This window comes from Acipenser ruthenus, chromosome 8 (genome assembly GCF_902713425.1).
Source record: "Acipenser ruthenus chromosome 8, fAciRut3.2 maternal haplotype, whole genome shotgun sequence".
Lineage (NCBI taxonomy): Eukaryota > Metazoa > Chordata > Actinopteri > Acipenseriformes > Acipenseridae > Acipenser > Acipenser ruthenus.
The window spans coordinates 44,832,390-44,846,304 of NC_081196.1; the positions used below are offsets into that span (position 1 = coordinate 44,832,390).

Here is a 13,915-nt window from a genome sequence, read left to right on the forward strand (position 1 = left end):
CCAACCGTTACAACAGTTATTCATAGAACCTGTTGACTGTCAAGACGCTGGGTGGATGTACTGTAAGTAATACATTTGAATGGCTAACTTCTTATTTTTTTCATTGTTTGTACACTTTCATGTTGAGTTTGAAGTAAATGTATGATTAGTAAAATGTTATATTTGCTCCTCGTGGTTCACATGTAAATATGTTCAGATACCGATAAAAGTTCCTGAAAGCAGCTTTTTCAGAATGAGGAATCAAGAGGCAGCTATAAAGTGACTATTTTCTTAAGGAAAGTCATTGCCTATCTAACAAAGATTTCATTTACAATACACTATTACATGTAACTGATGATATTGTATCTGTTGTTAGACTGTCTGTGAATTGTTTTGTCAGTGTTTGAGATGTAACTGGATAGTGTGTGTGGCGGATGTTCTCCAGGATTCCCTTGTAAATGAGATGATGCATATCAGGGGTTCTAAATATTCCATTCTGACCACAGTTAAGTGGAGATATTCTTTCAAAATGTTTGTCAGTGTTCCATCTTTTCTTATTACGTCAATATTAAAACATACATTATATACTACAAGAGACTGGGGAACTAAGTAAATAGTATGATAAAGAGTGAAACTGTTCAGTCTTTTGTTAGACTTAGAAGATATCTGTTTCATGTAAAACTTATGGAAAATCCCAGCATTGTATTGCCATGTGGGTTTCATTTCAGCCCCACATGTTTCTTAATCACTTTCCATTTACCAAGCACAATGTGCATTGTGCTTCTTGGTCTAATTCAATGTGATAACAGTTGTACTGCTTACAGTATATAACACAAGCAGCACAGAAATGGTGTAAAACCATTAGTGGAAATTAGAAGCTGATACAAAGCTGTTGTTATTACTGCCATGTTCATGGAACACCATCCATTCTTATAGTAGACGACTTGTCCTGCTAAACCACAGCTTACTTACTATTAGGTGTTATTTGTGTTATTTACATAGAGCATTGATTTTAAGGAAAGAGATTCATGATTACAGTAAAGTATGCACAAACTGAGCAACAAACAACTTGAGAGTGCTCAGAAGACATAACATTATATTAGAATAACATTACTTAGTTGTTTGGATCTAATTTTGTGAATTTTATTTTATTTTATTTTTATTCTATTTTTGTAAATTTGGGCCCTATGTATACAGTGCCTATAGAAAGTCTATACCCCCTTGAACTTTTTTCACATTTTGTTGTGTCAGTGTCTCAGAGTTTCATGCATTTAAATGAGGATTTTCTCCACTTATCTACACATCATACTCCACACTGTTAAGGGGGAAAAAGTTATATATTAAAAATACAAAACTGAAAGATCATAATTGGATAAGTCTCCACCCCCCTGAGTAAATACTTAGTGGAAGCACCTTTGGCAACAATTACAGCTGTGAATCTGTTGGGATAGGTCTCTATCAACTTTGCACACCTAGATTTGACAATATTTGACCATTCTTCTTTACAAAACTGCTCAAGCTCTGTCAAGTTCCTTGGGGAGCGTTGATGGACAGCAATCTTCAAGTCATGCCACAAATTTACGATTGGATTTAGGTCGGGGCTCTGACTGGGCCACTCAAGGACATTTACCTTTTTGTTCCTTAGCCACTCCAGTGTAGCTTTGGCTGTGTGCTTTGGGTCATTGTCATGCTGAAAGGTGAACTTCCATCCCAGTTTCAGCTTTCTTGCAGAGGGCAGCAGGTTTTCCTCAAGGACTTCTCTGTACTTTGCTCCATTCATTTTCCCTTCTATCCTGACAAGTGCCCCAGTCCCTGTCGATGAGAAACATCCCCATAACATTATTTGTTTATTTAGCAGACGCCTTTATCCAAGGCAACTTACAGAGACTAGGGTGTGTGAACTATGCATCAGCTGCAGAGTCACTTACGTCTCACCCGAAAGACGGAGCATAAGGAGGTTAAGTGACTTGCTCAGTGTCACACAATGAGTCAGTGGCTGAGGTGGGATTTGAACCGGGGACCTCCTGGTTACAAGCCCATTTCTTTAACCACTGGACCACACATCTTTGGGTGATGCACTGTGTTGGGTTTGCACCAAACATAACGCTTTGCATTCAGGTCAAAAAGTTCCATTTTAGTTTCGTCAGACTGCAAAACCTTTTGCCATATGGCTACAGAATCTCCTGAGTGTTTTTTTTGCATACTTCAAACGGGATTCAAGGTGGGCTTACTTGAGTAATGGCTTCATTCTTGCCAACCTACAATACAAGCCAGATTTGTGGAGTGCTTGGGATATTGTTGTCCCATGCACACTTTGACCAGTCTTGGCCATAAAAGCCTGTAGCTCTTGCAAAGTTGCCATTGTCCTCTTGGTAGCCTCTCTGATCAGTCTCCTTGCTCGGTCATCCAGTTTGGAGGGACGGCCTGATCTAGGCAGGGTCTTGGTGGTGCCTTACACCTTCCACTTCTTAATAATCGTCTTGACCGTGCTCCAAGGGATACTCATGCCTTTGATATTTTTTTATACCCATTCCCTGATCTGTGCCTTTCAACAACTTTGTCCCGGAGTTCTTTTGTAAGCGCCTTGGTGCTCATGGTTGAGTCTTTGCCTTGAAATGCACTACCTAGCAGAGGGAACCTACAGGAACTGCTCAATTTATCCTGAAATCATGTGAATCACTACAATTTAACACAGGTGGAGGCACTTAACTTGGTGTGTGATTTTGAAGGCGATTGGTTACTCCTGAGCTAATTTAGGATTGCTATTACCACGGGGGTGGACACTTATCCAACCAAACTATTTCAGTTTTTATTTTTAATTAATTTTCTACAAATTTCTAGAATATTTTTTTCACTTGGAAGTTGTGGAGTAGGTTGTGTAGATAAATGAAAAAAATATATATTTTAATGCATTTTAATTCCAGGCTATAAGGCAACAAATGGTGAAAATTTTGAAAGGGGATGTAGACTTTCTATAGGCACTGTATGTACGGTATATTGGGAACTTCTTGGGAAATGCCATTACTACAGTATCTTGTGGTTGCTGGGGGATTTGATTTCAGGCCCACAAGTAACAGCTGCTTAATTAAAATGTACTGTTTGCTGGAATACTTCAAAATGGCAAACAATGCCAGATTAACATGTTGGTTTATGAATCAGTTAGAGGAAATATACTAATTAGGGCAAGTGGCCTCATCCCCACACTGGCTCTGTCATGACACTGAAACTACAGTGACTATAACCACACTTTCTGAATCAGACAGATTTGGGTTCTCGTTTTCTATATTACTTACTTGTCGGGGGAATTTTTGTCTCCTTTCTAAAAGTGAGACATGGTCCTTTTTCATTTTTAAAAAGCAGTTTATCATTATTTTTTAATATAAAATAGCATACTTTCATGAATTACCTTGTGGTATGATGTACACAGGAAACTGAAAACATCATGCGGTTAAGGGACTTCTAAGTCAGAGCATCTCTTGGGGTGTTTTGTTAGATAGAAATAGGCATTTAACAATTGGAAGTGGTACACGGTACAGCATTTGGACTCGCTTTTGTTTGGCTTTGCTCAGGATTGTGAGTGACCTCATCTTCTGTAATCCTGTCACAAATCTCATGTTAAGAAATGCTAATGGAACAAATAATGCAAAAGGCCAGTGAAACTTGGAATAAGAAAAAAAAATACAATTAAAAATGCCAACCAGAGAATGGGCACAGAGCTATCAGAGCTTTCCCATGGTTGTGAAAAGTAAATCATCTTAGAATAGAGTAATCTGTTTATAATGTACAATTTTATAATGCTATACCTCCAGACTGTCGCTGATAGATTGACTGAATTTCCAACAGCAAACGAAACCCTCTGAGAGGCTCAATCAATGAAACAGGATCTTATGTTCCTTAAGATGATATACCACTGAATCCTGCTGTTGAAAAATATTTGAATACAAAGGTACTTCTCTTATTATTATTATTATTATTATTATTATTATTATTATTATTATTATTATACAGTAGTAGATATAACCTGGCTTTCAAAATTGAATTGAATTGATTTGAAGTTAAGTTTCGTCGATCATTAGTCTGTTCGAGTTAGTGTTCTGCGATACCTGATTTAGGCTACCTCGATACGATACCCTGCATAAGATCACGATATTCGATATTATCACGATTCTTTGAATTTTATGTCCATTACATGTTAAATGGCTGTATTGCAGTGTATGCTTTTGATACCCAGCATACACTGCAATACCCAGCAAAGTTATACACTGATATTCTGATAGCACAGCAATTCAAATGAAGTTTGTAATTGGTTGTGTTCCTCAAATACACAATAAAAATTGTTATTTATAGGGTATACAGTTATACAGCGATACAGTGGTTTTGGACATCATACCCAGAGGTACTCTGTAGCCTCCTAGGACATTCACAGCTTGTTTGACACCCTCTTGTAGTTGCCCGTTTCTGCATATAAAGCAAAATGCTGTTTGTCAATCTCTCTTTTTTCTTATAAATCAGTCTTTGCAGGAATCATTCCAAAAACACTTGAATCAGTTAGGGACTACCAGTCTACCAACTTGACACTACAGGCCTTTAAATTGCAGTAACAATTTGCAAGTTGCTAAGTGGATGCGTTCCTCAAATTTGCACTGCAAAATGATATTTTAAAGAATAGGGTATATAGTGCTTTTTTTTTGTCTCTGCTCGCTTTTGGTGCAAAACTATGCTATGATACACTCAAGCTGATACTGTGATCGCAAAACACTTGGAATGGACTTAAATTGGTGCTTCTGTTGCATAAATACACTACAAAATGTGCACATTTCAGGTCTTATATATAATGGACATTTTTTGTATGTATTTTGCTATAGGAAATCGCGGTCGGGGGGTGGGGGGTGGGGGGGGGGTCCTCCTGTCGTACACCATTGGTCGAGCCTTACCCCGATGGTGTTTTTATAATGGGATTTGCCATAGGGAGGGGGGTGGTCTCTTATCGTACCCGTATCTCCATGACCCCTGGGCCAACGAACTCAGAAGGGCACTCTTTGCGTGCACAAGAGTCTTAGCTAAAGAAAGACAATGGCCACGGGTTCATACGCCACCCCACCGCTATAATGGGATTTCCCATAGACATTTTTCCGGGGTCCAATATCTCGGGTTCCGGGGGTCCCCGAGACATGAAAATCGGTACGGAGGTCCACCTCGGGGCCCCTGTCGATCCTTCCAAACGACATGTCCCCAGCTAGAAAGGACACCAGTTTAGACTTTTTTGCCAACCTGGAGCTCAAAAACTATTGGAAATGCAACCTTGACATGCCATCTTGCTGAAAATGTGTACATTTGTTGAAAATGTAGCATTTGAAAATGGGTGGCTCCCTGTGAAAGAGGGCCCCCAGACATGACCCTAGGAAGTTCAACCCGGTTTCTAGGCCCCAGGGTCATGGAGATATGACCCCGAAAAGGGTAGTTTTTGGACATTTTTGACAGGGCGTATCTCGGGTTCTGTGGGGGTAAGGAACTTGATTTTTTTTTTTTTGCGGCAGGGCCCCATGGGGCCCCACACAAGGAGTCACCATTTCCATGGTTCAGATGCCAGGACGGCTTGGCAAAGTTAATTTTTTCGTCATCACATGAGTTTTTGGGTGAACCACCACACCTTTTTAGGGGGTGGTTTGGGGTGCTCCCCTGAGTCTATATCACTTTGAATGGTGGTTCTACATGCTTGGGTTCGAGAGATATGCCTGAAATGTGTTTTTCAACCCTGCCATAGACATGAATGAGGCTGATCACCCTGAACGCCCTGAAAATATTTTTTGCAAAGAATTGCTATGAAACTGGGCATGTTACATTCAGGCTGGTTTAGAACCCTTCGAACGGTGGTTGTAGGTGCTGTGGTTCGAGAGATATGACTGAAAATGTGTTTTTTTAACACTGCCATAGACATGAATGGGGCTGAATACCCAAAAATATATTTTGCAAAGAATTGCTACAGTGGGTGTATGCGTGCAGGGGTTGCATGGTGGTGTGTGCATGTAGGGGTTGCATGGTAGTGTGTGCATGCAGGGGTTGCATGGTGGTGTGCATGCAGAGATTGCATATTGGTGTGTGCATGTAGGGGTTGCATGGTGGTGTGTGCATGTAGGGGTTGCATGGTAGTGTGTGCATGTAGGGGTTGCATGGTAGTGTGTGCATGCAGGGGTTGCATGGTGGTGTGCATGCAGAGATTGCATATTGGTGTGTGCATGTAGGGGTTGCATGGTGGTGTGTGCGTGCAGGGGTTGCATGGTGGTGTGTGCCTGCAGGGGTCACATGGTGGGTGTATACATGTAGGGGTTGCATGGTGGTGTGTGTGTGCAGGGGTCTTATGGTGGTGTGTGCGTGCAGGGGTTGCATGGTGGGTGTATGTGTGCAGGGGTTGCATGGTGGTTTGTGCGTGCCGGGGTTGCATGGTGGTACACGTGTGTGGAGGGGAATTGGTGTGTAGGTTTTGCGCAAAAGAGGGGCGGGGAAAAGACTGGGAAGGGTAGGTTAAAAGAAAAATTACTACAATCATTTATTTTCACTTTCGACTCCCAGTCTCCTTTCCCTCACTTTATGATTTTATTTTGTGATTATTTAATTATTGTCCAAATAAACGGCCTTCATCTACTCACAGTTGCAGTCTCATTTCTGTCCAAAAAGAACCTGAAACATTACAATATATTGATGGACGTTACATAAGAAAATGAGATGTCCTTTTTTCAGAATACCATGTTCCTTCCCAAAAATGTGTTTAAATATTAGCCTTTAATAAAGGAAAACGACTGCTTTAATTAATTTTCATGTATCTATTTCAGTGCAATGTAGTTTCTTCATGTAATAAGAAATACGTTTTTTTTAACATTTACATTTTATTTCTGTTTTTTCTTAAAAAAAAAAAAAAAAAAAGATTTCTGGGGAGAGTAAAAAATACATTAACTTTGATTCATGTACTAAGGGTTACTCTCAAATGAATTCACGATCCAGTTTATGGTAAACTGTGCATGGGTGACTTTGACAGCTGACAGCCGAGTTTCTGAGTCCCCAAAACTGGGCTGAATTCGAAAATGCAAAGTGGCCCAGAATTTGGGACGTTATCTAAAAACCAAAGCGGCCCAGAATTTGGGACGTTATCTGCAAACCAAATCGGCTCAGAATTTGGGACATTATCTGAAAAGCAAAGCGGCCCAGAATTTGCGACGTAAATGAAAACTGGGGCAGTCTCTATGTAAAATTGTGATTACATTAGAGATAAACTAATGTATCCTCTAACAAAACTGCAATAGTGTATACATTTTATATTAAAATATATCGCAAAACCGATTATAGATATATGCTACTTGAAAGAAAAAAGAACACCACCACAGAAAGCCAATTCTTACATTCGTGCATAACATGATAATTCATATAAAGTAATCGCCCATAGTTTGTTATATCAGTACAGCGTAATACCACATTATATTTTAATGGTAAGGTTGTGGAAAGCAAATCTCTCTCTCTCTCTCTCTGATCACAATGTTAAAAATGTCTGCAAGCTTTTCCACTCGTGTGACGACATATTCATGTGACAGACATGGACCAATCAAAACGCGAGACTGTTATGCGGTTCCATCCCAAAAACCGGGCCTGTGTCATACCTCATCTATAGATAGGTTATAACCCCCTCTTTGCAAAAACACTAAAGATTTTAGTGAGCAAGCCGTACCCCACGATCAGCAGCACCCCAAAGTGTAGCCCATTATAACCAATACAGAACGCATGGGGGCACGTTTTTGATGCCCCATTTACCCCATTAGACACCTTGCTCACTAAAATATTTAGTGTTTTTGCAAAGAGGGTGTTATAGCCTATCTAGGGATACCTCGATATTTAGTGAGCAATGCGTCTAAGTGGGGCAAATTGGCCATCAAAGATGTGTGTTCTGTATAGGTTATAATGGGCTACACTTTGGGGTGCTACTGATTGTGGGGTACGGCTTGCTCACTAAAATTGTTAGTGTTTTTGCAAAGTGGAGACGATAACCTATCTAGGGATACCTCGATATTTAGTGAGCAAGGCATCTAAGGGGGTAAATGGGGCAAAACAAGCGGATAATATAGGGTACCGCTATGCTGCTGTTACAGATTTGTTATTAATATTTTCTTTTTTTTTTTAAAAAGAAGGAGCGATTATTTTTTAAATAGTAGCAATATCTTAATTGAGCAAGATGTGTAAGTGAGTTAAAACACACAGAAAAGGACACGCTGCTTTGTCAACTACATCGCAAATAAGGAACCGGGAATAAGTAAACAACTTCAAGGTGGTCTTTGGTTCTGATGCTTAATTATTATTATTATTTATTTCTTAGCAGACACCCTTATCCAGGGCGACTTACAATTGTTACAAGATATCACATTATTTTTTTTACATACAATTACCCATTTATACAGTTGGGTTTTTACTAGAGCAATCAAGGTAAAGTACCTTGCTCAAGGGTACACAGCAGTGTCCCCTACCAGGGATTGAACCCACTACCCTCCGGTCAAGAGTCCAGAGCCCTAACCACTACTCCACACTGCTGCCTTAATTAACAACAGAACATGTTGTGTGACGGCATAACAACCCAACACTGGAAACTAACCACAGCGTAGTAGTTAGGACTAGAAGCACTGTAAAAGGCAACATCCTTTTTGACACTTATATTTGTGGTTTATGTGATAGTCACGCTACTGTTTTTTTCTGCTTATATATAAGTTATAGGCATCAACTCTCAGCAACTGGGCTTACATATATATATATATATATATTTAGAGGTCAGCACAGGTGCTTGAATATCCATGTACTGTCAAGTTATTATATCTGGTTTTCAATCATTATGTGGAGCTGCTGTTCAGTTATTGTAAGTAGCTTTTATTTATTTATTTATTTATCAGAAACAAAGGATTGGGCAATACAATGTATTTGTAAAACATTAATATTTGTGATTCATTTAACAAGGCTTTATTATATTTATTTATTAATTTAAGCAGGTACCGGTTAATTTTCACAAAGCAGCTGCATGATAACTACTATAATGGAAGGTTTTGTGTTTTAACAGTGTATTACTATGGATCTAACTGACCTGAAAATACAGAAATAAACGTATAACACAAACAAAACGATAACACCACACTAGGGTGTATGTGTGGCAAGCCTCCGCTATAACACTGTCAACAGTGCTCTGTACCCCAAGCTTGTTAAAATGTTTTGGGGTTGACTGGTGAAGTTTTCACAGGATGCATTGCATTTTGTCCTTTCTGCAACGCTACTGTAGTTACGAAATATTTATTTATTTATTTATTTATTTATTTATTTTGTTTGCAACCGTTAATGCAATGAATTACACTCTGTTGCTTTATATATTAAACACACCTATCCTGGCAACATACGTATGGTGTTGTTTTAAAACGTAGCCCTCTCAATTCATGGGAATGTGCAATCATGTTTAAGTCATGGTGATTTTGTGAGTCCTGTCCACAGCAATCTCACTAGTCCAGGACAGTAATAGAATTTGCATTTTCATGCCACCTGGATAAATCGTGTACTGTATGGGAAATCATAGAAATGCTTGTGATCGTCCTGTCCGCAACAGACTCATTACTGTGTTTTCACCCAGTATTTAAAATATATGTTTATTGTAAAGTTCATACATTTTTTTTTTAAATGTATGACCTATCTACGCCATATAGAAAAATACATACATTTACGGTGGAGTGCTATATGCTACTGTTTATTTAAACATCGGTTTTGTCATAGCAAGTCAGAGCAATAAATCTACAAATAGATTTTACTAACGCGGTGCCAACTAGATTGATACGTAAACGTGCATCTAAATTCTCTTTCTGAAACCTAACTTACCGTTTTCTATAGGTTTTGGTACAAAACATTTTTTTACCTTAAAAATAAAGCTTCGTTTCAGTTATTATTTGTTCTCTGGTTTGAACAGAGCACAGCCTAGTGGTGCATAAAGGTACAAAGCCGGCAAGAGGACAACATAATAAATAACCTTAACATTTGCATACACTCTTATTTATTTTATTTTACAAAAGTGTACATTTTACATTATAAAAGTATATTTATAAAAACATAAAAGTGTAAACAATGTCCCCATAATTGGCTGGCAATATCACTAGTACCAATATCAGCACACAATAGTACTGCACAATTTCAAATACTGGCAAGTGGCTGGTGATAGTTGCCCTCTGGCGGTTTATATTAGTCAATTCCTGAATGTATAGCCCCCGTTTCAAACTGATGCTCCACCAGCGTGACAAACTGAATTCAGGCACAAAATATGTGCCTATTAAGTACATGAGTAGAACGCCGTCTGAAACAATGAAGTACGCCTTGACATGCTTTTGAAGCTAGCGCGCCTTCCTCTGCCGCTCCGAGCACCTCTGGTGCGCCTTGGTTTTATATGGCGCATCAGCAGCTAACTGTACTTAATACTGATATATGCAAATCATATGCTAACGAGCATCGTGTGTCCCACAATGCAACACTGATCACCTGTTACCATCAGAATCAATCATGGCAGCGCCCACAGAGGAGCAACGAGGAGCAACCAATTCTGAGTCTCATACTTGTAGTTAAGCATTTCATGAAGAAATTTCTTGTCGCCACAGTTCTCCAGTATGAAATCAATTGGTTCATGTAATATAATGAAGTGCGGCTCTAACGCGTACTTCATTTCAATTCAGTTTGGCGCGCCGCTGGAGCATCACTTTGAAACGGGTAACTAAGCTGAGGCATTGTTGTCTAGTCTTATGGTCTCCAGTGTGAACTTAATACATAAAACATGTATAAGAAATATATCCTACAATGGACCAATAATGTTAAAAATGGAATGAGCGAGACTGCATCAGCTTAGTGTGCAACACTGGAGAGTCTAGTGAAAGATACTTTTTCATGTCTTTATATTTGTTAAAATGTACTGCTGACTCTGATTTTTTTTTCTCTTCCAGCAGCTTTACTGCCATCAGACATTCTTGTGTGAACTTCCACAATGGCTTCGCTTCCATTCACAATGACCCCCAGAGGGTTTGAGCTCCCTAACTACACCACTGCCAATACGACGTCTACCTTATCACCCGACATACTGGAGATGATAACGAGCAAGACTCTCACAGTTGCCCTCCCTATTATATATTTGGTAGTCTTCATCATCAGCATACCCTTGAACACCATTTCCCTTTGGCTGCTTTGCTGCCATACGAAACGCAACAATCCAACAATAATATATGCAATCAACCTATCTCTGACCGACCTCCTGTACAGCGCATTTCTTCCCTTTCAAATTATCTACCACTTGAACGGCAATGACTGGCCCTTTGGAGATATTGTGTGCAGGATATCCATAGTCGCGTTCTATGGAAACATGTACTGTTCAGTTTTAACCACATGCGCTATAAGTTTGGAGCGCTACTGGGGGATTGTACGACCGCTGCAAACGAAGCACTGGAGAACTTCGAAAGTTGCTGTTATTGCCTGCATTTCCATTTGGCTTGTCGTGCTCATCGCCCATGTGCTAGTGTTGTACAAAGATTTTACATTTAGCATTAAAGATCTCAACATCACCACATGCTTTGACATCGTTCCTAAAAATCTATTCAAGCCAAAAGTAACAGGATATCTGTATTTCGCTGTACCGCTTATTTTCTTCTTAATTATTCCCCTAATTGTCATTATTGTCTGTTACACTTCCATCATTAAAACTCTGAAAGATTCCCCAAACACAGAGACACAAGACATCAAGAAGCAAACAATGTGCCTGATATTGGTTGTGGTGCTTTGTTTAATTGTCTGTTACCTGCCCAACATCTTGCTTCAAATTCTTCACATGATTTATAAGTCCAGAGGCAAAAGTTTGTATGTTTATTACAAGTTATGCCTCGGCATCAACAGCCTGAACTGCTGCTTTGATCCATTTGTGTATTACTTTGCTTCCAAGGATTTTAGACGCAAACTTCAGAAAAAACTATGCTGCTGTATGCCTGATGCTCATGATGAACCAACTACATCCAATCTGTCAGAACTAGCCAGGATACCCATAACAGGTCCTGAACTCAGTAGAGATACTTGTTAGCAGATTATTTGTAACAGATGCCGGACAATAATACAATATATGAACAAACAAATTACCTTACAATGGCAATGGACATACAAGGATGGTATCAATTATGAACTGCATTAAGAACACATTAACTATAACAATTAATCAGTTTATGAATGGAAAACATAAAGTGCCCTGGAAAAAAAGTGTTGGACCGCTTCTACTGGTTTTGCTTGGTGGGACTATTGTTGCTCAGTCTTCCCCAGTCAGAGCACCTGCTTTCTAAATATATTGGTATCATTAAAGAGTAATTGTCCACTCATCAAATTTTTGCAAATGTTTAAAATTAGCACTGTATAAAATAAATATTGTTTCCCCAGTCCTGAGAAAGCTTAACAATTATTTTACGGTTAACTGTTCATATGGTAGATGTTACCCATTTCCTGTCTAACTTGCATTTTCTCATTATCTGGGGAACCTGCACTTTACATATGGTGGAGAAATGTTTTCCTTTACCTGGATAGCATGCACTTTACCATGACCTGAATAACATGCTGTTTCGCATTATTCAAGTAATCTGCACATTCCCTACTTTGGAGAAGCATTTCCCTTTACCTGGATATCCTGCACTTTCCCATTAAGCAGTTAACCTGCACTTTCCCAATGCTAGGCAAATGGTTTCCATGACCCGGTTATCCTGTGCTTTACCATGATCCTAATAACCTGCACATTCACTATGCTGGAGAAGAGTTTCGATTTACAGCTGTAATACTCCCAGTGATTGTAATACAAAATAAACAAGGAAACATGTATTATATAACAATACAAATTCACTGTGTATATTAACATGTATACCTGTTGTGTCAGTTATCATTGCAGAAACCCATTTGTGCCTATTTTTGAAGAGGGGAAGATTATATATTCAGAGATACCAAGATATTTAGCAAACAAGTTGTCTGAGTTGTAAAACAGGAACAAGCACCATAAACAACTAGGGGGATGCCCAACACTTTTTTTCCAGAACAATCAATGTCTCATTGCAAAACAGTCTGAATGCAACCTGGACATTTGAGCCTCCAAAGAAAATGCAAGCTTCTTACTCTTCCATGAAGCATCTCATACCTTAGTCTGGACCCGTTGGGATTATTGTGCTGTTGTAACTCATTTATTTTTATGTTGTATTTATTGCTGGTATTAAGATTGTAATTTGTACTGTCAACTGTAGCACTGAAATCAATGCATAATGTGTCAATGCTATTTTCTACTGTCTGTTTTTTCCTATACACAATGAGAACTGTTACTGTAGAATCCTAATGTTCATTATCCATGTTCTACTACTGGCTTTATGGTTTTAATAAATCTGCTTTTAACCACACATTTGCTGTATATAATCACTCTTTCTTACAGATCTATGATGCTGTATATAATCACTCTTTCTTACAGATCTATGAATACATTACTCATTGTATTTATCAGTATCATTCACATTTTAACTATTTCGACTTTATCTCATTTTAAAATTTGCACATATTGGAGAAATAATATTCCTCATAAATATATGTTGTCATAAAGTAACATTCAACAGCATATTAATAACCATTAACTATTATTTCATTAAAAAAAATCATATCAATTGAGATGTTTATCCCCTTTGTAACAAAATTCATTTTTCAGGTTAAGGAGGCCGTATTTAAGTTTTCAAGCTAAACAATATAATTTGCATCCATACAGTGAATTAAAAAAAAAACATTTACTGCAGTTTGGAATGCAAATTAATGCTCTGTGCTGGTGAACACTAAGTAGTTTAAAAATGATTAGTCTGGAGAGCTGGGTGTGACCTGAGGTTTAGACTTT

The 13,915-nt window shown here is 38.6% G+C and overlaps 1 protein-coding gene across 6 annotated transcripts; it reads left to right on the top strand.

Annotated features, from left to right (window-relative positions):
• LOC117406961 (P2Y purinoceptor 8-like) lies at window positions 1-13,450 on the top strand. Of its 6 annotated transcripts, none has more exons than XM_034011442.3 (2): window positions 1-62; window positions 10,977-13,450. In XM_034011442.3, exon 2 carries the CDS (start codon window positions 11,015-11,017, stop codon window positions 12,092-12,094), a length of 1,080 nt encoding a protein of 359 aa, XP_033867333.2. In that variant the 5' UTR covers window positions 1-62; window positions 10,977-11,014; the 3' UTR covers window positions 12,095-13,450. The 6 variants fall into 6 exon arrangements, with proteins under 6 accessions (XP_033867333.2, XP_033867334.2, XP_033867335.2 ...); XM_034011443.3 differs by having other exon boundaries at window positions 7-62; window positions 10,974-13,450; XM_034011444.3 differs by lacking the exon at window positions 1-62 and adding an exon at window positions 8,714-8,869 and having other exon boundaries at window positions 10,974-13,450.
• Window positions 13,451-13,915: the final 465 nt, after the last annotated feature.